This window comes from Zalophus californianus, chromosome 15 (assembly GCF_009762305.2).
Source record: "Zalophus californianus isolate mZalCal1 chromosome 15, mZalCal1.pri.v2, whole genome shotgun sequence".
NCBI classification, from domain to species: domain Eukaryota; kingdom Metazoa; phylum Chordata; class Mammalia; order Carnivora; family Otariidae; genus Zalophus; species Zalophus californianus.
Window position 1 is genome coordinate 65,580,672 of NC_045609.1, and position 26,982 is coordinate 65,607,653.

At 41.8% G+C, this 26,982-nt stretch overlaps 1 protein-coding gene across 5 annotated transcripts in view; it reads right to left on the reverse strand.

Moving 5' to 3' along the window:
* Positions 1-26,982, reverse strand: part of SORCS1 (sortilin related VPS10 domain containing receptor 1) — a 562,053-nt gene that overhangs the window by 191,285 nt on the left and 343,786 nt on the right. For all 5 annotated transcript variants that reach the window (XM_027596992.2, XM_027596991.2, XM_027596990.2 and 2 more), the window contains exon 4: positions 15,731-15,889. In XM_027596992.2, coding sequence (XP_027452793.2) covers positions 15,731-15,889 — 159 coding nt within the window. The remainder of the gene's footprint in view (positions 1-15,730; positions 15,890-26,982) is intronic.

Here is a 26,982-nt window from a genome sequence, read left to right on the forward strand (position 1 = left end):
CAATATACAAATAAACCCGGCTTATCTAAATAAGTGTAGATGTGAATGTTGAGGGCAGCTTGGAACATGGCTTTGGATGGCAAGTTCGGGAGACTGGAACGGACCCTGTGGCTGGTCTTTTCGACAACAGCCACAGAAGCTTCATGCTATTCGGGCAGCCCACACGGACTACACTGTGATCCAAGTGCTTTCCATGCATTATTTCATTTAATCCACACTCCATCGCTGTGATGGTATCTGAAGTTATTTTACAGATGGCTCTACAGCTGGTAAGAGTTCAAGTCCACATGCTACACTGCTTCAGTACTCTCCAAGGGCAACTGCAAAGAAGCAGTGCTCATGAGACAGGGTCTAACGGTCCACATGCTCCCTCCTCTCCAAACATGATTCTTCTCTTACTTCCTGCTTTGTATCTTGGCTCACTCCACACCTCTGCTCTTCTCCAATAATCTTTACAGCTCCATGGAAGTACCCTCTGACGGCAGCCTGGAGATCCCTGTTGCTCCAGGCATTCTGGTTCCCGTGGACTACTGGCTACTGCTTTGATAAATATCATTTGGAGTATCTCCTTTCTACTATGTGCCTTGTCTGTAACCTACTGACACTCCAATCTTCCACCACTGCATTCGCCAAATCCCACAGTGAATGGATAATGAGCCATACCATCCTGAGTACCGTGATTGCCCAGCCTTGTCCTGTCTCCAGCTCCAGCACTCAGTGAAGGGTCAAATGACTCACCAAGTGATTCACCCCAGTTGCACATACACTGGGCAAGTCTAGGAACAGGTCAGCTCAAGTGACTATTTACCAACCCTTGGAAGAGCTTCCTACGATATTGTGTCCATTGGATCAAAAAACATTCTAAAGCCCCCCAAAAAAGAAGCTGAAATATGTGATTACTAAGCAAGCAGCTCAATTGGCTCAAACTACATAGTATTTGGGCATCCAGTCAAGGAGAATCTGTGGCTTTTTCTTTTAAGTCTTACTATTTTTTCTCTGCCTCATTATGCCTGGGTACATTTTATGCTTGATTCCTCTTAAGAGTGCTAAGGGGAGATGGGGAGGCAGTTCCCCTCACAGAAATAACAGAGGATGGGGACAATGCATTCCCTCTTAATTCCAAACCCAAGTGGCCAGAGTGTGCAAGTCCTGCTTCTGGTTCACCAGCATGTTCCAAACACTTGGCATCTGACTACACAGACTTGTAGAGTAACAACAAGCACCTGGGTTTGGGAGGATCTGCTTCTCCCGCTCCCCTTGCTCTATCTTTTTTTTTTTAAGCCCACAGCTGCACTTCTTCCCATGAGTTTAAAGAGAATTGAATGGAAAGTCATCAGAGAGGGAGAAAGACCATGAGAGACTCTTAACCATAGGAAAGGAACTGAGGGTTGCTGGAGGGGAGGTAAGTGGGGGATGGGGTAACTGGGTGATGGGCATTAAGGAGGGCACGTGATGTGATGAGCACTGGGTGTTATATGCAACAATGAATTACTGAACTCTACATCTGAAATGAATAATGTACTATATGTTGGCTAATTGAATTTAAATAAAAAAAGAAAAAATAAAGAGAACAGAGTTCACACCATTGTGTGTGCCTGTGTCTATATGTAAATGTATGTTAACATCTATCTTTATATACAAAGACTTATGCAAATATAACAGAATCAGGATGGCTTGAAATAATAACAATTCTGCACATGAGGCTGGACTCACGTGTATCTTGAAAATCAAATATTAACTCTGAGGGCTCATACGGTGACACCAAGGATTGCCATCCCTGCCCCCACACAAAATTTATCTTTGTGAGAAATTACTGGGTACCACCATCTGTGTGTGTGTGTGTGTGTGTGTGTGTGTGTGTGTGTCTTTTTTAATTGATCCCCCTCGGCTTGGATGCAGAATCTGTGGGCCAGTCAGGTACGTCCCATGATATTTGTTTTTATCCTCTTCAAGGGGCTGCTTTGTTATCTGTGAGCATCCAAAGGGATACCAGACAATCCAATAAACCAAGGCTCTATTATTCAGCTCAGTGACATTCTTTTCCATTTTCTCTCTCAAAAAGGACCCTTTGGTGCTGACAGATGCACCTTCTCACTTTCTCGCTCACATCTGAGCAGGCTTCCTTTGGTGTGTCTTCACTGATGCTCCCCATTCTGGCTGAGGTGGCTTCAAGACTTGCCTACCTCACTGCCAGTCCTCTTTTTAGGCCCAGACCAAAGTATGCGTTTTCTATGAACCTTCTCCTAGACATTAAAATTCCCTGTGGCCTCATTTCCATGGTTCAACAGATGGTACCAAGCTACAGGCCACATATTTATATTTAATTTTCTTAGGAACCTTCCAAGAGAGCCATCCATGAATAAAAGGCAGAAATTCCTTCCTTTCTAAAGTCACTCTAAAATATCTGAGACCACTCCCTGCCCCTTCAATGAAACCACAAAGTTTACAGGTGTTGGGAATCCTTTCCTTTTTAGCACATAGTAGATTGGCAAGGGGGAAAGAAGTGTCAATTTCGCACCCTGCAAATTCCCTAGTGATGAATCTATCTAGTAAAGTACCCAGGTTTCCCAATGGATGGACAAAGGTAACTTATCAGAGGAATATATTTTATTTCCATGGAGCCATGGTAGAGACCTATACCTAAAAAACAAACAAATGAACAAACCAGAACTATAAATATCAGTATATTTGAAGCTTCCAAAGATTTGGAAGCAGGGTCTTGCATATTTACCCTTAGCCAAAGCTGCTCTGTGTACTCCACCTACTATTTCAAATATTTTCCCCCTATTGTCCAGCCTGGTGTCATACCAAAAGGAGACAACAACAACTCACAGCCACTTAGGTTAATGTGTTAATTAAACCTGCAGAGTCTGACAGCCAAGTTCTCTTCCACAAAGAAGAGAAAAGGATCAAAGCCTCTTACACAATGACACTGTCTCGGCTGCCAGTGGAAGGCTTTTCCTGAAAAACGAGTCAACGTCCTTTAATAAAATTCATATTGTTGGCGGCACCTAAGTAAGATTTATTTCCTTCTCAGTCTATCTCTGGCTCTAAGGTTTCTTTTGACCATCAGAACACAGAACTGAGAACTATCAGTACTGTCACATCAGAGAAAGCAGAGCACCTTTCTCCAGCAATGCTGAAGAAAGAGAAAGAGAGTGAGTGAGAAAGAGAGAGAGGTATCAGGGAAAGGAAGACAGAATATATGAATTAGCTTTAGGAGGGCAACATTCATCTGCTAACCTCTGTCATAAACCCCAAAACACCATTCTTGGAGGAGTTTTGGCTTTGTTTTGGTTGTGCTAACTCTGGTACAAAGTACCGGGGAAATTTTTTGCAGGAGTAGAAATTTTAGAAAGAGAACAGGGAAAAGATTCTGGTTGACTAAGAATGCAAGGCAGAAAGTCCTTCCTGTCTCAAATCATCCTAAACTATCCAAGACTGCTTCCCTGCCTCAGTAAAAAGAACTTAATGAGCACAAACCCAATGCTCTTCTACGCTCAAGATCTGTCAGCCTCAGGGCCTGACCCTCCACTCTGTCATTATGCTGGTCCAGGGCTGTCAATACTTCTGCCTCCTGCCATGCTCCTCTCCTGATGGTCTCTCTCTCCTCCTCCTTCCCTCCCTCCTTCCTTCCCGCTTTCTTTACTTATTTTTTTTTTCTCTTTTAGACATCCCTCACATTGGCTTGTTTGCTTGCCATCTGCCTTTGTCTGCTGTAAGAAGAGTACAGATAAAAATACAGTTAATTGCAAAGGAGGCAATGGCGAGGGTTAGTTTTGTGAGGAGCTTTTAACCAGTTGCTCAGTCATCTGTGGCACCATCCTCAGGAGGCTGCAGAGCTGCAAGCTGGATTAGGGGCACAGGCGTGGAGGGAGGATAAGAAGGGATGCCAGGGGCAGACAATAACTGGGGGGGGGAGTGGCTGGGAAACAGTGAGATTCACTGGCATAGCTCAGCATTCCTGATCTAGAGCAGACTAAAATGGGGTGAGAGAAGGGGGGTATGAGAGCAGCTGTGGCCAACGTTCATTTTCCATCTTCTTAGCATCCACGTGGTGGTTGAAGCCCTAGCAGAGTAGCATCTTTCTTTGGAGAGAAATTCAACTTCCTTGTGCTGATGCAAAAGCGTGCACTCATCACTGTCCCTGGAGAGTCTTCTCAATATTTCTAAATCAGATCGACATAGCCCCTCTTTTCAAGTCAGACAGGTACACTTTAGGGATTTTCTTCTGTGGCTAGGAAACTGGTACAAGAACACAATTTGGTAAAAGGGAGGAGTGATAACATGTTTTGAATCTTTGGTTGATGGGATTGAATGCTTTCCCCACAAAGCTCCTCATGGAGACTTTCCAGGTCAGGAGGTAGATTCCGGGTCTCCTCCACGTAGACTCCTTAAGAGGCTTCCATGTTGGCAGAACACGTCCTGCAGTGGGCTCTTTTCAAGGCTGCCTGCTCACTCCCTTTTACTTCTCTGCCCTTAACATTTTAGAGGCAGGAGGCCTGCAAATTGCACTTCTTGAGAAGGCTGACAGAAAACCCTGCCAGTTTTATTTCACTTGCCTCATCCTAACACTGCCCTGGGGATGGCCTGGGTACAAAGCACTCATCTACCTCATGATTCTCCAGTTCTCACTGCTGTTATTGAATTCCTTTTAGGAAGGAAAGAGATGGTACCTTGAGGACTTCAAATGATTTCCTAGCACCAGGCCTAAGGCATAGCAAATATCAAGCTCTTTCCTCTACCAGCTTTAACAGTAAGAGAATCCATCCACAGAAATCTATGGTCTTCAGAAGTATGCTCTGATGCTCTGGTTCTACAGCACAGGAAAAGGCCTCAACTCACTCTACGGGAAAAAAACATCCTGTGGTACCTAAAATAATTTGATAAAACTTCACTAAGTGCTAGCATGAGTCTTCTTCCTGGCTGGTGGTTACAGGGACAGAAGGTGAGAACCACTATGGCCATCACAGACGAGCTCTCCCATCCCCAACAGATGAAAATTCCTTAGAGAAAAGGCTAGCTTATCAGGGAGTATCCAGACAACCTAGAATAATAATGTGTAATGTTTTGTTCAGAGTACTATGGTGGCCTATGTAGGACAGGAAAAGGTGGGCATCTGTCAGAGCTTTCAAAGTGGGCCTAGAGTACAGTATACATTCCTTACTATAACTATGTAGAGAAAAGGTGTTCCAGAATGATTGGGTCAGTCTGAGCAAATAAATAGAGCAGCAAAGCTTAGGGTGGTGTTTTTGTTCTTCTTTTGGGAACTGCAAGAGACTCAGTTTGACTGGCCTGCATACAGAGAAGTGAAGGGGCAGCAGAGATTATAAACAGAGCCTGGCTGCAAGCTGGACAGATGCAATCCTACTGTAACTCGTGGGGAGCTAATAGAGAGACTGGATCCAAATGTCAACAAGGTCAAAGGACAAGAGCATCGAGGCTGGGTATTCGGCCTTTGCTGATGAACGGTGAGCAGGAATGATGACACATTGCTGGCTCCATCCATCTCTGCTATGGCTGGATTTATCAAATCTGTCACTGGCCATTCCCCAGCTGTCACTGAAGTCTGTCACATGCCCCTCAGCTGGGTTTGGCACTTTGAGGCAGGCTTGGGGGATTAGACATATGGAAGTGAGGCTGTCTGGGAAGGAAGGGTCAATAAGTGATCGAGGGCCCCTTGTACTTCCCGTGCACCTGGATCTGGAGGTATACCAAAAAAAAAAAAAAAAAAAAGTAAGATGGAATCTTGGCCTTAAAGATTATCTATCTAATAGAGACAGAGAACTAAATACAAGATAAATAAAATAATTGGAAGCTGAAATTGGATCTATGTTACAAATCCCTCAATAGCGATAGGTTCCTACCATTATTTAAATGCACACATGAGAGAGCACAGCAGCTGTGAAACACAACTGGAATGTAACTGGAACTGTGCCTCCAAAAGACGGAAGCCTCAGGACTGTGAAGACGGAAGGGAGGAGAGCCAGCCCAGCTGGAAGGTGCAGCACCTGGGCAGGGGAGAGGTGAGTGCCCCGATTAGCCAGGGCCCCTGGGTATGAGCAGGAGGGAAGGGGAGGGACACCATTAAAAAATATAAACAAACAAAACAAAATTTAAGAAGAAAAAAAAAAGAAAAAGGAAAACATCTGACCGGAAGTGGGTTACTTCTGAACGCCCCCGTCCCTTATCCTGGGCGGGGGGCAATTTTACACACAGACTCCACTCTTTCACAAGGGGTGCAGGGTGCCTAGGAGCCAGCCAGGGGTGCTTTCCCTCCAGCTCACAGGTCCCCCCCCACCCCGCCACCCCTCACTTCCTCTCCCTTATAATCTTCAAACAACAGTCCTCCCCCTGCTGTGAAATCAGCTCCCGAAATCGGTGCCGCAGCATCTGTCAGAGGGAACAGTTCTCGTGGTAGGTGGGACAGAGAAGAAATCATTACAGAAAATTAGATAAAACAATGGCAATTAAAGAAAATTTAAAAATCACACTGGTTTTTCTAGGTTTTTTGGTTTTTGGTTTTGGGATCTATGGTGCAGGGAGGACAAAGTGGGAAGACATTCAAACATAGCCTATAATACGGCTCTAGCAATCACCTGACAGGCCACCTTAGGAAATTTTCTTAATTCCTTAGAGCCTCAGATTCCCCAAATGCTAAATGGGTATAATAACATCTCTAATGTCTGCTCTAAGAATGAAGTTGAGCAATCGATGTGAAATGTCTTGCAGAATGCTTGCTCCAGAGCGAATGGTCAGTGCTAGTTTCTCTCTCTCTGTCTCTCGCTCGCTCATTTCTGCTACAGATTATTGCCATCAGCCTTCACTGACTGTCCTCAGATTCCAAGGAAGGGAAGAATAACGGAGAAGCAGATGAGACTGCCTTTTTATTCCACATGTTCTGGAAGCAAGGAAGGGTCCTAGACAAGGCTCCCAGTTCCCAACCTCTGAAGCTGAATATTTTATTATCATGGTCTTTCCTAGAGCAACTGACACTGTTTGGCTTTGAATCTCATGTCTTGCTTTTCTGAGACATTTTCTCATCATGTGAGTAATTGGATCATCCAAACAGGCACTGGAGTTAAGCAAGTCAGGAGAGGGAGAGCCTTCAAGGTCTATATTGGTGCCTCTTCATTTGATAATATGTTATATTAAGAGTATACCTCAGTAAAGGAACCTGGCAATTTTAGGAGGGTACGTGATTTCAGGTTTTTCTTCTTGCCAGCTATGTGATCTTGATCTCTGTCCCTTGAGGCAATGACTGTACCATTTGTAATTTATACTTACAATATCCTGGTAAGAGATTAAACAAGGTAACATTTTTGTTTTTTTTAATATGAAAACCATCGAGTCATAAATTCACAAAATGTGTCTACTCACAAGGCCAAGCCTTCCTCCTCCCATAATCACTCCCTTTCTTGGCAGCATCATTGCTTGCAACCACTCTTGTCATGGAAGAATGCGGAAAACCCTAGCATTACTAGATTTCTAAAGCCCCCCCCACCGCGCCCCCAGAGGCAGGTCATTCCAGGTATTCCATGAGCTTTTTAAGGAAAGAGATCCATGTTCTCTTATGAGCTCGAATGTCCTTCAAACTTTCCCAGACTGGTGCCTGGATTAAGGATGTATCATAATCCATTCAGACAAGTGCTAGTGGACAGAACAGATCAAAAGAGCTGGCTAAGGAGTTGCGTAAGCGAAAATGTAACTCTATTTCAAAGCTTAAAGAGCTACCAAATAGCATAATTGTGCCTGTCCAAACCTTAATCCCATTGACTCCTTTTAAAAATGTCCATTTTTCCTTATTCTTCCAGCCCATTCCTCTCAACTGGTTAGGAACAGGTAGAGCAAAGTGTCCCAGGATGCAAGTGAAAAATAAATGATACAACCTGGTTAAACAAGGTATCTAAGGTGAATGGGGGCCTCTCTTGTTTACATATGATGGCATTTCAGCTTGAGAATTTGTTTTATAAACAAGCATTGGGATGACATTTAGCAAGCTCCCAGGTTTCCACTCTAATTGCCAGTTTTGTACTTGGACACTTAAGTTATTTACATATTCATGAGATTAGAAATCAACTCTGATATTGGAAAATTTCAAGCACACGGAATTCCTACCAAATCAGCATGGAATATAATGCTCAACATATTTCTTATAAATAACTGAGTGTTTTTTTACTTAATGCAGTGCCTCGGGGAAACATGATGGTGTTAGGTAGATACCAGTTTCCTAAGTGTTTGTGCTTGTGCAGAAATTATTTGAATATCTGCAGGGGGCTGAATTTCAAGGATCTATTTATCTTTTATTTCAATTTTGACCTTTTGACATTAGGGGCTGCTGGGTCTATTAAAAAACAAATAGAGTTACGGTGAAGACAAATGCTTTAATATTTAATGGTTTACTGTTATTATAATCAATATTTTCTGAGTACTGTGTGTTGGTTTTTCCTTGCTCCATTCATTCTGGTTCCACGGTACCTTTTAGTGACTGAACGCTAAGAGGGCATTCGACAATGACTAAAGTGTCTGTGACTTCAGGTACTGGGGAGACACTGCTGCTAAGACAGCTTTGTGTCGAAATCCAGCTATGCCACACCGGGTCACCTATCTCTCAGGCCTGTGAAGAAGGCAGTGGCTGGCATCTCCACGATGCTTGCTCCGTACCAGGCTCTGTGTTAAGTGTCCCACGTATGTTACGTCAGCCTCCTCACACAGTCTTGTGGGAGAGCCGACAGCGTTCAATGACCTGTCAGAGGTCCCCCAGCCATTGGCAGGACCTGACACAGTAGAGAGCTCATGCTCTTACCTGGCTTCTGTACTGTCTACCACTGGTGAGAAACGAGGACAACTGAGTTTTGGAAAATGCTGACATTTATTCCTTCTTCAAGCAGTCAAAATTTCACAGGGAATTCCCAGCATCCAAAGTCGCCATGATCAGCAATGGCCTTCTGTTAGGCCCCAGTTAGGAGAAGTATGAATGATTAAAAAGGAATGAAAAGACATTGTTGTTGTTTTTCCTAAGAATGGATATGAAACTACAAGTATTTTTTTTAATTTACTTTTATGCAAGTGACTAAAATTCTATGGTATGCTATCAAACACACTGGCAGTATAATTTTCCTTTTCTATCAGTATATCATTTTAACCCAAAATCAGTCTTCACTCATACAGAGTGCTGACCGTTAATATTTAGAGTTTCAACTATTTTTTTTTTTAGATTGTATTTACTTATTTGAGAGAGAGAGAGCACAAGCAGGAGGGAGGGGCAGAGGGAGAGGGACAAGCAGACTCCCCGCTGAGCAGGGAGCCTGATGTGGTATTGGATCCCAGGACCTTGGGATCATGACCTGAGCTGAAGGCAGACACTTAACTGACTGAGCCACCCAGGCGCACCAGAGTTTCAACTATTCGTAAAGAGAGACTCTCTTATCAAAACATGTTCTCCCCCTTTAAAGCAATGTTTTGGTTTTGTGTGTATCTTACACGTATACATAAATGCCAAAATACTGAAGGTGAGGCTAACATGCAAGCCTTAGGATTTCTTATTTCGTTCATAAACTCTGATTTGGAATACAGAGGAATCAAGCAAGTCCCCACGTGATAGTACCTGCACTGCCAAATCACAGAGCTCCAAAATAAATGAAACAATACAAACTGGTGAATATCCTAGAACTGCCACAAAGTGCAGGGTGGTCCATGGGAACTGTATTAAAGCTTTTGTCTTCCCTCCACAGAACTGATCACCCAATTTGGATGCATTTTTTTTTTTAACTCACAAAACAACTTAACATCTCCTAAAATAAAACTGATAGGGAGATCCATGAACAGGAGAAAAACAAAGACGATGGGAAAGACAGAAGGGACAGAAAAATGGGGACCAATGCAAGGCAACAGATGAGGTTTCTTTGCCTGGCGCAGTTTTCTGTTTTAAATTTCTGAGTTAGTTATAAATACTTAAAAATAAGAAAATATCAGATTTCACACAAAGCAGGATTACTTCTCTTGAAAAACTATGAAGGTCTGGTGACACTGGGCAAGCCATCCTCGGTTGCAAGAACAGCAGGCTGGCGCTTCCCAACACCTCCCCACCCCCGCCCTTCTGAATGTCTACATGAACACCCGCTCTCCACTTTCCCACAGCTCAGACCCAGCCGCTTTGTTCAGTTCGATTTCTTGCTTGTGGGAGTGGGAACTGCATTCACGGCCACAATGGACTTGGACATCCACACGCGTGGCGAGAGGAAGCACACCACACAGGACCAGGGGAAAGGGGCCAGGGGCAGCGGGCCCCCTGGCAGAGCTTTGCCAGCCTGGATAAGCAGAGCGAGGGGGGCCTCTTCTCCCCGAGCTGCTCAGCAGTGTTCATGTCCCTTTGACAACACTGCAGACCCTCCCCTTTAGAAATCGCTCTGGCGGCATGACCCCTAATGGAGAGGCCATGAGCCCAGTGCCACGGTGGGCTGCAAAACTGAGCTATATGCATATTCTTATACTTTTTCCCATTTTTTTTTTCTTTCAGTCACATCTGCGTTTTGTTTTCTCTCATTTCAAATGTTTCCCAACACATCATGTTTAGTGAGGTGTTTAAGGCAGACTGAGAGATGCTGTTGCAGGCAATGTTTTATAGCACAGTTTGTACACTAGTTTATTGCCAAATTAAAATAAAGATGTAATCTGGCAGGCTCAGCCTGCTGCTAAGCCTTCCTTGGGTGGTTTCCTGCACTGAGGCAAGAAAGTGAGAGGAAACTAGCAATGAAGTGAAGAACTCTCTCTGTTTTCCAGTACCTGCTTGGTTTCCAAATGCAAAGAAACAAAAAGAAGGCACAGAATATTTACTTTGCCTACTGCTTAGTTACAGGAATAAAAAATAAATAAAGGAAAGCACGATTTTGGTGCTCCTATACTAAATGCCGTGGATTCTTCATAGTGTCCACAGTGATGGACTGTTTTATAAGAATTCTAAGCAGTGTGACTTTATGGGATCAGTATTCCCCTGTCCATTTGACATAAAATTTCCTTAAGGTCTATAATGCTTATTTTTCTGGAAATTCCAAGGCTTTCCAAAGGCACATCCTCACAAACATCTGTTAGAAGCCAGGAGGCTAGCTCCTATGTCTATACCATATAAGGCCCAGACAAGGGCTTCCTAAGTAGCCAGGATACCTCTTCAGGATTTCAGAGGGATTAGGGCTCCTAACCTCCCTACCCACTCAAGAAAGCTTTTACCTCTTGGCAACTGCTTAGACATTGCATATCACAGACAGATTTCTCTCAGAAAAAAAAAAAAAGACTAAAACATCAAAAAAATCCTGATTTTATGAATTCCGAGGCCGTTTGTCCATATGCATTTCTCCCAGATTAAAAGCTATAAAAAAAAAAATCTGATTTGCTAAGGAACTGACGGCCAGTAAAACTCTATCTTGGACCAGAAAGGACAATCTGCTCAACAAAGCTCTTTGAGTCCCTTAAAATGCTCACATCAAAAAGCATCCACTGGGTATTGAGGCATTCAAGATGAAACGCAGGCAGAGCAGAACACTGAACCCGTATGGGCTCCATCCCGCAAGCTCTGTCCAGACTCTGTCCTCAGGGCCTTAAAAGTCTCCTGCAAAGCTGGTGCAGCCACTCTGGAAAATAGTACAGAGGTTCCTCAAAAAGTTGCAAATAGAGCTACTGTACAACCCAGCAATTGCACTACTGGGTATTTACCACAAAGATACAAATGTAGGGATCCGAAGGGGTACATGCACCCCGATGTTTATAGCAGCAATGTCCACTATAGCCAAACTATGGAAAGAGCCAAGATGTCCATAGACAGATGAATGGATAAAGAAGATATGATATATATATATACAATGGAATATTATGCAGCCAACAAAAGGAATGAGATCTTGCCATTTGCAATGACATGGAGGAACTGGAAGGTATTATGCTGAGCAAAATAAGTCAGTCAGAGAAAGACATGTATCATATGATCTCAGTGATATGAGGAATTCTTAATCTCAGGAAACAAACTGAGGGTTGCTGGAGTGGTGGGGGTTGGGAGGGATGGGGTGGCTGGGTGATGGACATTGGGGAGGGGATGTGCTATGGTGAGTGCTGTGAATTGTGCAAGACTGATGAATCACAGACCTGTACCTCTGAAACAAATAACACATTATATGTTAAAAAAAAAAAAAGAAAGAAGAAGATAGCAGGAGGGGAAGAATGAAGGGGGGAAATTGGAGGGGGAGACAAACCATGAGAGACTATGGACTCTGAGAAACAAACTGAGGGTTCTAGAGGGGAGGGGGTGGGGGGATGGGTTAGCCTGGTGATGGGTATTAAAGAGGGCACATTCTGCATGGAGCACTGGGTGTTATGCACAAACAATGAATCATGGAACACTACATCAAAACTAATGATGTAATGTATGGTGATTAACATAACATAATACAATAAAATTAAAAAAAAAAAGTCTCCTGCACTGAAGGAGAGAGAAAGCCATGGCGGGGAAATAAAGTTGGCAAAAGAGGGAGAGCATGTATGCAAAAGAGGGAATGGATGCCTGAGAAGACAGTGAGGATGGGACACAAGGGAAGAGGGAAGAGTGGAGGATTCTGTTCACAGGTGAGTCTGAGGAGTTGCCACCTCATGAAGATTCATTCTAAGAGACAGCGCCTTTTGCCTGAGGATTCTCTTTGCCATCTGTCGGTGCAGAAAAGCATCCAGCAGAGTGAGTTCTCGCGCCGAGGCGAGGCTCTTAGCTGGGAGCCTTGCCGCAGCAGCAACAGTGGCTGTCACAGAAAATCGGAGGAGCAATGCTTACATGGAAGAATTAAAAGTTCCCTTTTCCTGGGCCAGGACAGTCACTGGCCTGCCGACACCAGCACAGGGCCCTCCTTGGTGCTCACTGCTGCATCTCATCAGTGGTAAACGCTCCAGGATTCATGGGGGATTGCCAGCTGTCATTTCCATATCGCTGGCCCACCTGAGCAGCCACAAACCGTCTCAACTTGACTTCCAGCCAAAAGCATTGGCCAGAGGGTCACGTGATGGCTGCAGGCCATTCTCCTCCCAGCAAACGCCCCACTCCTTATTCTGATCCAAGCCCTGAGACAGGGAGTACTCTATCCCCTACTCAGATTAGAAGCTTATCCACAATTTTTATCCAGGATGATTTCACCTTCATTCTTTCCTGGAAAAACAGAGAGAGCAGCAGAAAGGCTGGTTTCTGCCTATCTGCTGATCTCGAGATGTCACAGTCAAGAATGAGAACCCTACCAAATTCCAGGTAAGCCTTAATTCCATTCACTGAACTTTGACATGTGATGCCAATGAGTGGTATTTCCCTTTGGGAAAATTCATTAACTTCTCAGACTTGTGGTTTGTTAGCTACATACTAGCAAGGACTGTTAAGGCTTCTTCCAGCTCTACAATGACAGAATTCATTGGGTCCACGGTCACAGGAGGTACTTTTTGGTCCCGACCAGGACTATGGTGATATCACCCTAACTGGTCTTCTTGCTTTTGACTTCATATCACCACAGTTCATCCTAAAATTGCTACCAGATTAACCTTTGTAATCTATACCTCTGAACACACTATTCCACTGACCAAAATTTTCGCAAGGCTCCTAATTATGAAAACAAAACTCATTCTGCCTAGCAAACAGTAAAAAACAATCAAGATCAGATTCCACAAATATACACAGAATTAACTTTACAAAATTTTAGTTTCAGCCAAATGGACACGTTCTCAACCACATAAACACAGTTTTTCTAACTTTATATTATCGTTTATGACATTCCTCTTGTGTGAAGTATGAAGTGTGACCCTCCAAACAGAAATATGACATAAATCCTTTAAGGTCAAGGTGAAATCATTTCATAAGATCGCCATCTCCTGAACTTTGGGCTGCCAATTTCATACAATTCATCCAGCTACTTTAACTGGGTATCTATTTATGTGTGAAGGCGGGCACTGACTTTTTGGCCTCTCTTAGACTACCGGTGAACTCACGTGCATTTACCTTCTCTTCCCAAATGGACTGAGTGCTCCTTCATAAGGTTATTTTAGATCAACACTGAGCCATGATGAGCACCTAAAACAGATGTGGGGCCTAATGTATTTTTTTTTTTTAATCTCATTGGACACGCACCTGCAAGTATACTGATCCGTACAAACGTACCTTAAGGCAAAGAGAGCCAGCACCAAGGACTGTGCACAAGTCCATGGCTGAGTTGGGGCCACAACTCAGATGTCCTCTCCTCACTCCTCCACAGTTGTCCAGCTCTGACATTGATTGTGGGAGGCACTGTTGGAAGTGCTGGGACACGAAGGGTTACATTTCTGGGCATCTCCTCCAGCACAACTGCAGAGATGCATAGTTTTCCCTCAGGCAGGCAAATCTGGCCCTCCCTATGCCTCTGGCATCAGGGGGAACATTAACCAACTGTCAAATAAAATACAATAGCCCAGTGGATTAAATGACTACTACTCTGTGTCCTGAGCTGCTCAGCCTCGCCTCTGGTCACTGCACCATCTTGGACCAGATGCCCAGTGGCTTGACTCCAGGAATGGAATTGTACATTCTGCTGAAAGGGTAGGCAGGCTGCTTAAGAGGAAAAAAATACTAATTGTAAATCTTTTCTATTTTTAGGCTCAAAGTGCATTTTATTTGGCAGTAAGGGCAGCGTGAATAAAATTCCAATCCTGAGAATTTTAATTTTAATTTGCTTCCTCCAAAATGCCCACGTCAGTAGAGACCTTGGAAAGTTACGTCCACCAGTCCCCTCCCTTCAGGAAGAACCCCACACATCTACATCTTCCCAACAGAAAGAAAACCTTGAGTACCCTCCTCACTCACATTTCTTTAAATACATGAAATTTCTAGCATAAGATTCCTATAAAAATAATTTGCAGGATAACTACACTGAATCATGCACTTCACAAAAAACATTCCAGTGTTGCACCTATTTTCCAGTTGGCTTTTATGGCTAGAGTCTGATATTTGCCTGTGAATCTTTTATTTAATTATATTTGCTGTTGCTAGCCTTACATTCTACCTGAAAATGTAAGTTTTTTAAAAGCAGGAGCTAAAGGTATTTTATAGTGCATCTGTAGTATAGAGTACATATGTATCCCATAAAATACATATACATATCTCACACACCCACATGTACACACAACCTCATTCGATGCTTTCTTGAAAAGTAGACTTCTCCTTCAATGCAACCACCAAGAGCAGACAAATCCTGACATTACTTGACTCTGAATAATACTATCTATGGACATTATTATCGCTCCTCTGGCCATTTCTCTCACTGTTTTAGCAAATCCCTAGTTAGTGCTCTTCACCTTTTCAGGGTTGTCCTTCCCTATAAGGCTCTGAGAAAAGCCCTGAGCCCTTTATCCAGAAAAACAATCACATCTACACATGCACAAAGCAGTCTCAGATTCCATGGATGTTGGGAGCTCCTCATGGCCTGCAGCATCTAGGTTAAGAACTGCTTCTCCACCATGTCTTCCTCCGTGTCAGGCTTTTCCCTTATACGCTGTTTCAGATGTTGACACAGCTCAAGCAAGCACCCTGAAATCCTCCTTGCTGCCCCCTCACCCCTTGGCTCAGAGTTCAGGCCACTGCACAGAACAAAAGTCACCACCGAGAAGAAATGTAGAGATAATTAGCTAGCGGCCTGCTCCCTGGAAAACCGTGCACTGTTGTCTCAAACAAGGTAATCATGCTTACCTTTTGGTCTTGGCTATATGCCAGAATCCAGTCCTCTTGCTTGGGGTGGAAAAGCAAGCTTTGGATGTAAAAGTTCAGCCGGTACTTTTGATAGGTGGCCCCTTCATCCGAGCTGATCAATAAGCTGCTCTCAATCTCCGGGTCTGTGAGTAACATAATCTGCAGCCAAGAATTGTTGGGGAAAGAAAACAACAAAAAGTTAAGTTTACAAATTTACAAAACTTAGAAACAAGTTAAATTTTTGGAAAGAGAGGAAAAAGGAGCAAAGAATGTTTGGTCAAACAAGGACCTTGACTTTGCCAGTTTGTTCTCCTGGACCAACGCCATGAAACTATTAAAAAAAAAAAAAAAAAAAAAAAAAACCTCAAAGAGGCAGACAAGGTGCCAGGAAGGAAGAGGGCACAGAGGAGTGCATTTTAGTTTCTTCTACGGGGCTCCTTGTTTTTTTTCCCGAGGTTATTTCCTTAATCTAAAATATGTCCCACTCTTTCCCTAAGCCCAGTCCTCTTTCGTATTGTGCCTTATCTACTTTCCATTTTGGAGAAATAAAAGAGCAAGGCTTGTCATATCTGTTGTGGTTAAGGTGGAAAGAAACAGAAATAGAATGGGCTCCACTGGTTTTTCTCTCTTACCATAAGCCCTCTTACTTACATCAACACTATCCCCGTATGTCATCCTACCTTCAGGCTGATTTTCTGAGTCTTGACTCAAAGGCTGGGCTTTCTAAAGCCTTCTCTGGAAATTGTATAAAGGCGACTTTGTCACCTTTTAACCTATTTTATGATTTCCTTTTTTATTTTGCTTATCATCTATATAACTCCCTACTAGTCCATGAGGTCCATGAGAATAGGGATGTCGGATATTTCTCTCTTTTTCCGCCCCACAGGTATATTCCCAGCAGCTAGAGTAACACCCAGCATATTTTATAGACTCCATAAATATTTTCCAAACGAATGAATAAGTAAATGAATGAATGAATGAAAAGAGTTTTCAGAGTCGTCACACGGAAGTAGAAAGACGCCCAGAACAGTCTGAGCGGGTATGAGTGGGAGCACCTTGGAAAGAGTAGCCGGGTGTCCTGCTCAGTCTGTAGCCTACTGACCAAAGAATATGCTTTAAATGTGGACACATTTACAGCTTCAGATGCTTTGTACTTTCTTGTCAGGACGGTTAACCATGGCCAGAGCAATGGAAACCATCCACAACAGGAACAAGATGGAGGAGCTGCCCTGGAAACTGCTTTTTATTCTCTCATTTTATGCCTCTAGGAATGTGTGATAAAGTACCTCATTCCTGACTCTCCGCAGGTCTGCTTTCACTCAGTCAAAATGCTCACCTAATGTCTCCAGACAGGTGGCCTTAATGTTACCCACTGACTTCTTCCCCATCAACTTATTAATTGGCACTTTCTGAGTTTGGTTTGGAGAAGCATGAAAGATGTGCTTAATGTGGGGCCGCATGAAGAGAAATCGCTGCAGCCCAGGGTTTAAAGATTGCCAGCTAAGGATGCGGCAGTTCCAGGAAAAGAAGAGAGAGGGAAGGAAAAAAAAAAAAAAAGAGCCATGTCATAAAAGATCCGCCTGCCAGACAAACACACAGGGCTTTCTCAAGCATTTGGAGGCAATCACATTAAAACCTCAGAATAGTTAGTGTCATCTCTGAAAGCAGTGTCCTGTCAGTGCAAATGGCACATGAAGAGCGCACACCAGAAACACGCAGACTGAACTGTGTTTATGTAACCCAGGATGGATTCAAGGCTCCTTGCCACTCCTTCAACCTGCCCCTTCGTGAAGAGGAGAACGGGACGCGGTGAGTAAGTGGAATCCTGGCTGTCAGCCGCACTCTGGACAAGATGAAAAGCACACACGAAACTGGAGACTAATTGCCTCATTCCATGTTCCAGTGAAGCCACTGTCTACCAACCAAAAATTGTGACAGGGTTACATAGGTTTCTCTGTCTCTCATTCACTAAGCAGACAGTGTCCGCTCATCAGATGGCTGAGGCAGAACCACCAGGTAATCTACTAAGTACAAACTCATGTCCCTTCATTAAAATCTAGTGTATGCATTAAACAAGGATGTTCAGATGGCTCCTAAATTCACAACAATACTTCCAGGTGATTTCATATTTATTGGCACATAAAAGCTGTCATTTTCCAAATAACAAATAAGTTATCAAATGATCACATTGCTTTGTGTCTCCAGCCACAATTAACAAGGATATATAACAACCTTTTGGCACTATGGCCAAAAAGTCCTTTCCATAATAAAATGAAGCAGTTCAATTTTATAGAGCATCCATTATGTCAGGCAAGGTGATTTTTTCCCTCCTCTGATTTTCTAGTTCCCTGTTAACCAAAATATGTTTTCCTTTATTCCCATGAGTGAAGATTTCACCACCTGCTTCTCCTGGCAGACTATTTCATCAAAATAAAAACAGTAGTTCCACAGAATATCCTCAAATAAAGCTGATTTTCATGTGTCATCTAAAATATTTTTGATACTCATATGTGCATATGTGCTCCAAGTTAGCAGACTATATGAGATCTTCTGCTTCCAGATAATACTAGATGAGGAAAGGTAGAATAACACAAATATTTTCAAACATATGGATACTTAATATTGAATAAACAACACTCATGGCTTCCTTTTTTATTCTGAGTGCTGAAAATATGTAGACCAAAATCTCACCTTCGCTCTATAGTCCTCACCTGAAACCCTCTATCTGAAAATCTGACATTCTGGAAATGATGGAAGCTGTCAGGAAAGTCTCCCTGTCAGATTTATAGATGGATCTGAATTACACAAACCTTCCAGTGGTTCCTCTCTCAAATCTCTGCTCAAACCCACACAAAACAAACAGGTCAATCTGGATCCATTTTTATTTAGCCATTTTTTATTGCACAAACTTTGTAGGACTGCCAGCAGAATTCAAAATAAAAGAAAAATAAATTGCTCGTGACCCTCTTCCTTCAACAAGTCAAACCATGTGTGTGCTCCCCTCTACTTCTTTATTCACATCTCTATATAATATCATGGATGCATTGGTTTTTTTTCCATTTAATGTTATGACCCATGTTCATTTCCAAATGAACCATAAACACACAAATGCATGTACACACGAGTATGTACCATTGTGTACAATGTATTTCAATTACTTAATCACAGCCTTCAACATAATTAGGTTACAATCAGTGCAGTGGTTGAATGTCAATAAGTACTTAAATTATTAACTCAATAAATGGAATTTTATTATTTCAGTCTTTAAATTCAAATTCTTTAGTAATTTATTCCTAAATAAATTAGGTTTGTTGTGTCCTTTTTTTTTTTTTAAGATTTTATTTATTTATGTGACAGAGAGAGACACAGTGAGAGAGGGAACACAAGCAGGGGGAGTGCGAGAGGGAGAAGCAGGCTTCCCGCTGAGCAGGGAGCGCGATGCAGGGCTCGATCCCAGGACCCCGGGATTATGACCTGAACTGAAGGCAGACACTTAACGAATGAGCCACCCAGGCACCCCTGTTGTGTTCTTTTGAAGATTATTAAAAGTAAATAAGTTAACAATAAAGAATTTCAACAAGATCTAAACAGAAACTGTGTAACCTATCTGAGCAAAAGAAACAATGTAAAAATAAATGTGATCCAATCTTTAGACGTAAATGATGTCATTTATAAATAAAGTCCTATCTTCTCAAGACGGTGTTCTCCTGGGAAATATTATCAAAATAGTACCTTCAAGTTAGGGAATACTCCTCAAAAAATAACAGATTACATTTCTTAGACATGCTCAATGATCCCTGGTTTTGCTGGTTTACTCTGGCTCTCTGTCCTATTCTGGCTTTGCATGCTTAATCCTCTGCATTCTAGAATATGATCAGGAGAGAATTTTAGGAGGACTCTGTAAAAGGCATGAATCTAAACTTTGCACAATTCCTCAAGTGAGCTCTCTAAGAAGAGGGGTCTTTGGCATAAAGCGTGGTCCATAGTAGGTCCGTCCATCTTTGTAAATAAACAAATGAATGAACAAATCAGTAAGTGAGTGAGTGAGTCCTCTTCATACCTGACTTTGGCTGAAAGCAGTCCATGGACCCTTGTGACATTGAGTCTGAGTTCTCTGGAACAAATCCCTGCTGTTGTACTTGGAGGCAAAGGAGGGTTGAGACAAGGGGAAGAGTGTGTCTTCAACAGGAAAGTAATTATTCTCTGTTCAGATCAGCCATGAGTGATTAGAACCAGTTTACTTATGCCTTGCAGGGTGTGCAGACACTGCACTGACTGCATCTGCCAACGAATTGTTTTCCATAGAAAGTCAATAATGGCGACACAGGCTCCAGCCACCCAATCCTAAGCAATCATTCATCATCCACTTTGGGAGAAGGAAGAAACTTTATTTGCTTTTCCTAGAGGTGACAAATGAACATGAAATGCAATTTATAGATTTAAAATATGTCACTTCTCCCTTTTTTTGGTATTAGTCCTTCTGACAACACAGTGTCATCAGAAATTAAATGCATCTTTACTCTCTTTGACTTGATCCAGATTCAACATACAGCTACATGATGTAATTCTACGAAAGGTTGCCTGGCAGTCTTCTTTCTGATCCTTCCAGGTGCCTACTGAGGACATTCCTCCCTAAGGAATACTGCTACTATTTAGTTTTCCAGATTCTTTTCCTAGTGTGTTGTTCTTGGAATTCTGCCATTTACCTCTTTAGACATGGTGGGAGTTAATAAGGGGCAGCTTCACCACCTCCAGGAACATACCTTTCCCTACCATTCCTTTGGTCCTAAATCACAGAGTATTTATTTTATGTGTTGTTCATTACTTGTTTGCTCATTTGTCTACCCCTTGTCATTCATGGACTGTAATCACAAAGAGGTAATATGCTAGGGATATCTCTCTTGCTTTGCTTAAGGCTTAACTCAGATCCAGATGCCTGTATCATAGGTGCATAACAAATACTTTCCATAATGATAATGACAATGGCAAAGAAAAATATCAGTAGTAGCAACTGGGCACTCCAGTTATCTAACCACTATATTTAAACAAGAATCTATCTATAAACACTATAAGAGGCTATTTGTAAACCTCTCACTTCAATATTAAAAACAAATTAAGTAAAATTGAATGAGAGCAAGTAAATAATTTGCTGATCAATGTAGGTGGAAAACCTGCCTATTCCCAATGTGAGGCTTGAGCATTTATCCTTCCCAGATGAGCAGAAGGTGAGAGCAATAAGTGCTTATCAATTGGCTACTATTTGGAGGACAGTATTAGGGAAAGTTATACAGGATCCCAGAATGACCCAAGAAAAGAAAATCACTGAAGTACAAACAATAGCAAGAAAAGGACAGGCAAGTGATTAAATAGGAAAAAAAAAAGTTCAAATAAGTATACACTGATAGACTCTGTAGAAAGGTGGACTCAGTGTGCAATCACTTGTCCTAAATCCCACTCCCCCCTCCCCCCCCAAATTCAGTGAAGCTCATCTAATGCACAATCCATGTTCATTAACACAAAATCAGGTCATTCAATACCAAGAAACCACAAGAACGTCTGGGCAACAGACCATCTACTCCTGACCTGAAAGCTGATTCAATGAAATTACAGGGAAACTTTGGCATTGTATTCTAAAGAGTTCATTGTGTGAGATTACTTTTAAACTTTTTTTTTTTTTTTCTCTTAATGCTGACCCAAAGGCTTTGACTCTTTAGGGAAGAAAAAGAATTTTCAAGAAGTATATATTACAATTTCAGTCCTTCACATGTCTCTTACTAGCCCTGTCAGAAAACTGCCTATTAATTATTACATAACAATAAGCTATACTCCTTTTGCCCAATCCTATAGAGTACACAGAAAAAGAGTGAGGTTCACCAGGAATTAGAGTGTATGGGTTACACTCCTTGGAACACAATTCAATAAAGAAAGCTTTAAAAAATGTTGGCGGGGATGCGGAGAAAGGGGAACCCTCCTACACTGCTGGTAGGAATGCAAACTGGTGCAACCACTCTGGAAAACAGTATGGAGGTTCCTCAAACAGTTGAAAATAGAGCTGCCATATGACCCAGCAATTGCACTACTGGGTATTTACCCCAAAGATACAAATGTAGGGATCTGAAGGGGTACGTGCACCCTGATGTTTATAGCAGCAATGTCCACAACAGCCGAACTATGGAAAGAGCCAAGATGTCCATCGACAGATGAATGGATAAAGAAGAGGTGGTATATATACACAATGGAATATTATGCAACCATCAAAAGGAATGAGATCTTGCCATTTGCAATGACGTGGATGGAACTGGAGGGTGTTATGCTGAGTGAAATAAGTCAATCAGAGAAAGACATGTATCATATGACCTCACTGATATGAGGAATTCTTAATCTCAGGAAACAAACTGAGTGCTGCTGGAGTGGTGGGTGGTGGGAGGGATGGGGTGGCTGGGTGATAGACATTGGGGAGGGTATGTGCTATGGTGAGCGCTGTGAATTGTGCAAGACTGTTGAATCACAGATCTGTACCTCTGAAACAAATAATGCAATATATATTAAGAAAAAAAAAAAGAAGATAGCAGGAGGGGAAGAAGGAAGGGGGGGAATTCGGAGGGGGAGATGAACCATGAGAGATGATGGACTCTGAAAAACAAACTGAGGGTTCTAGAGGGGAGGGAGGTGGGAGGATGGGTTAGCCTGATGATGGGTATTGGGGAAGGCACGTTCTGCGTGGAGCACTGGGTGTTATGCACAAACAATGAATCATGGAACACTACATCAAAACTAATGATGTAATGTATGATTATTAACATAACAATAAAAAATTTAAAAATACTTAAAAAAAAGAAAGCTTTAAAAAGATTTCTTAGGGTGCCTGGGTGGTTCAGTCAGTCAAGCGTCTAACTCTTGATTTTGGCTCAGGTCATGATCTCAGGGTTGTGGGATTGAGCACTGAGCACAGAGCCTGCTTAAGATTCTCTCTCTCCCTCTCTCTCTGCCCCCCACTCCCACAAAAACAAGGTTTCTTATTTCTCTTGGAACTACTGAACATAATCCTCTCCTTTGACTCAACTTAGACAATCTCAAACTAAAAAATAGCATTTCATGGTAAGTCCTTGCTTCCATTACTGAGGATGAAACTGACCCCTCTCACAAAGGAAACATGATCATGGATATGGGAGGGTTGATCTGCAGGGCTGAGCATGGGGATCTCAAACTACAGACCAAAGCCATGACCAAATCCTAAACCTCACCCTAGTCAATGTCACCGTGAATGTGTGTACTTCTTCAGAGAAGACAAAGAAAGAGTGTGTGTTTAGTGAAGGTCATTCATGTCAGGAGAAGAAGGAAAAACAAACTATAAATATATACTATAATCACAAGAAATAACACGGGGCCTGACTCCAAAGATGGATTTGAGTTTCATCTCTGCTATATATCAGTTATGCCACTTTGAAGAGCTCATAGCTCACTTAATCTTTTCATGAGCCTGTTTTCTTGTTGAGAGTAGTGATACTATAAAAATGTTTACATTTATTAAGCATCTGTTGTATACCAAACACTCTACTAAAACTTTAAAATATTACTTCCTTAAATTGCTTAAAAATACTTCAGGTAGATATTATGTCCATTTGGCAGATGAGGAAATAAGGCTTAGAGAAATGAGGCAATTAGCTCAAGGTCACACAGCTAGTCAGTGCTAAAGCTATCTACGGCATACACCGCACCGGTTTATGTGTAGATTACATAAGATCATCTGTGTGAAAGCAATACTGTTTTGTGTTAATGTTACTATCATTACTTCACAAAAAATGGCACATTTAGTACTATATGTTTTGCAAAAATGTGATAGTTGAGTTCAAGAGAGAGGAAGGGGAGGGAGGGATGGGGAGAGACAGAGTGAGAGAGAGAGAGACTGTATTGCAAATATCTCATAAAAATATTGCCTAGATGGGAAAAGCAGGTTGGCAGTAAGGAATTAGGTGCTAGGTAATGGAGACTCCCAATAACAAAATGACTGGTAAGATATTCCTACAGCAATAAAGAATTTCCTGGCTCTAAAAATTTTTTGCCTTTAAATATAAATCTATGAAATCAAAATACCCAGACCTGCTTCACACTCAGATTTTTCACAATGGCCCTGGCCTTCTTTTCCTCATCCTTCTAGCATCTCTCCTCCAGAAGCCTGGTTTTATGCTTTGTCATAAGTATGGGTTACAAAAATATGACAGAAATGAGCAAAAAGCTCTGACGTAATAATAGCACAGGTAGGGAAACAAACATTTCCTCATAAAAGAATTCTCCAAGAAATGTATGCTAAAACCAATAAGAGTCATCCCAGTGTAACTGGTTTTCCAGGAAACAGATCATATGACTAACTGGCATCTAAAAAAGTCACTTTGCCATCGCTTCTCGGCCTTTTGGCTAAGATCAAATGTAAAAAAGTCACTTTGCCAGAGAAATAGCTATTGTCATACTAAGGGGATAGTAGGGAATATGGAATATTCATTAATGCTTAGCACTGTATCCTCTGGTTTTTTAAAAATGTCATTTTAGAGGAAGAGAATGATGGACAAATTTGAGAAACATTTTTATTCTTGCAGCCACTATGGAGACTGATTAGATACCTTGAGAATATTTGAGCTTCATTAAAAATCCCAGCATTATCCCATAGCCTCTGCTCAAACTCAATCAGAACACACTTCCATGGGCATTACAAGTCCCAGAGTAACTTATCTCTTAAATCCCCAAAGATCTATAAATGCCCAAAGGTTACATCATTTTAAAATGTTAGCTACTATCAGAAGGAGCGGCAATGCTGGGAGAGGCGGACATTCATCTTCTTTGCTCATGGGAAACTTTACAAGAAATGATGTTCATTTAATGATAAGAAATCTCTTTATTCCACCAGAAATGATAAAGGAGAAGAGGTGAGGAGGAAAAGAGAGCAAGAAAGAGAAGCTATCGGTATATTTTAACACTGATTTAGGTGAGGGACACACCATTTTTGGTTAAATCTCTAAGTTGTGCATTTGATTTTAGAGTTTGAATAAATATCAAGTTGAAAGTCAAGAGAATGAAAAGAAGAGCCCTTAGGAATGAATCTATTCTAAAAATGAGTGGACAGAATGTATCCATAGTCTTCATTCCTTGCTTTACTTGTACCATCATCCTGACAAGTATGTTTTAGTTTTACTTACTTACATTAATGCTTCATGGCAAATGGGCAACTATACCAGGGTGGATCGGGGAAGATTAATGAAGTCTCAGCCACACGAGATCTTGCTAATGCATTTGGCTATTAAAGCTTTCCTGAGAAGACTGTGGAGACCACCAAGGGTTTCTCTCAAACAGGATTTGCAGATTAGTGAAGTGAGAATAGTCTCTGCAGCTCTACCACAAAGCTCCCAGGAAAATGGCGCTGATGGGGAACATCCAGGAAGAAGTACCTCCTATTAACAAAGAGATCTGCTTCATGTCAAATTTTTTCTTAGTCCTTCAATTATTTAAAGACAGACACTGATCATTTCAAGTTGTTTTCAAGAGGCAGAAAAGGGTGAGTGTGCTTAATTGACATGCCCCTGAGTGTAATTACATTATCTGCTGCTTTTCCTCTATACTTTCCTCCTTTCCTTCGGTCCGAGCAAGTCAGAGCAGGTGATATAGTAGTGCGGTGTTTTAAGACGTTTTTTTATTTTTTCATGATTGTGGTTTCTAGGTAGTTCTATATCTTGGGCTAATTTCATCTCAAAATATGCATCTCATAAACAGCAGAACTGATACAATATAGTAAAGAGAAAAGGACCTCTGTCCCACTTACTTATTGCTGTGTAACAAACTACCTCAGAACAGTGGTTTAAGCCAACTATTTATTTTGCTCATGGTTTTGTGGGTCAGGAATTCGGGAAGAGCCCAGCTAGGCAGTTAGTTTCAAGTCCACGTGATGTCAACTGTGGGGCTGGAACCGGAGGTTCAACTTCCAAGACAGCTTCTTCACTGATGTATCTGGCCTGGCCTGAGCCTCTCTCTCTCTTTCTACATAGAAGGGCATTCTCTCCATGTGGTTTGAACTTCACAAAGCATTGTGTTTTTATGATTCTTGGATTTCTTCATTGGTGGCTGGCTTCCTCAAAGTGTGTCTCAAGAACAAGTATTTCAAGACTCACATGGAAGCTGCAATGCTTCTTATGACCTGGCTTCAGAGGTCCCAGGACATCCATTTTGCCACATTTGATTGGATAAACAAGTCACCAATTCTGGGCTAGGTGTAAAGGGAGGGGAAAAATAGACTCTACCTCTTAAGGGAAGAAGAACACATACACACGCATACAAAAGGGTGGCAAGAATTGGTGGCAGCCATCTTGGAGATACATGATGACAACGATGTTCTGTACTATTTCACTTAAAATTAAAAGTAAGCGGATATGATAAAAAGTTTGTTATTATTATTACACTCAGTATGAATTGTGAGGTCTTGTGATCATAGCATATCTGACAGAGATATGACTTCATGACTTGAAGTTGTCAGATTTTTCACTGGGTTTCAGCTACCTTAAAATTTTTGAAGGCTGTACATTTCTAATCTGATATCAATTCAAGGTGAACATTTATTGAAGACCAAGTGATTTTTATTGTTAGTTAGTCACAGAGACATCAAGAGACCCAAGGTCAGGGGCACCTGGGTGGCTCAGTTGGTTAAGCGACTGCCTTCGGCTCAGGTCATGATCCTGGAGTCCCAGGATCGAGTCCCACATCGGGCTCCCTGCTCGGCAGGGAGTCTGCTTCTCCCTCTGACCCTCTTCCCTCTCGTGCTGTCTGTCTCTCATTCTCTCTCTCTCAAATAAATAAATAAAATCTTAAAAAAAAAAAGAGACCCAAGGTCAAGAAATTCCAGGCTGTGGATTTTTAGGGTGCATAAAATATCCAGATTAAATTATAGAAGGATAAATGTGTTTAATGTCCATGAAGGTGTATATAATTAAGTCTTTATTAAGGTAGCCTATATCTATTATAATCCTATCATTTAATTAAGGATCTGATACTTTTTAAAAAATGGGTTTCTTAAGAACAAATAGTCCTTGTCTCTTTATGTTCACAACAAAAGCACCTATATCAATTACAATACAGCCTAGCAATTGAAAGCAGAATACTTACTGTTCCCTTGGGTCTTAAACAAACAAACAAACAAACAACTGACTTTTAGGTAACCTTGGGCCAACAAAAAAAACAAAAGGCAATTTGGGTCTGAGGGTGAATGGTTG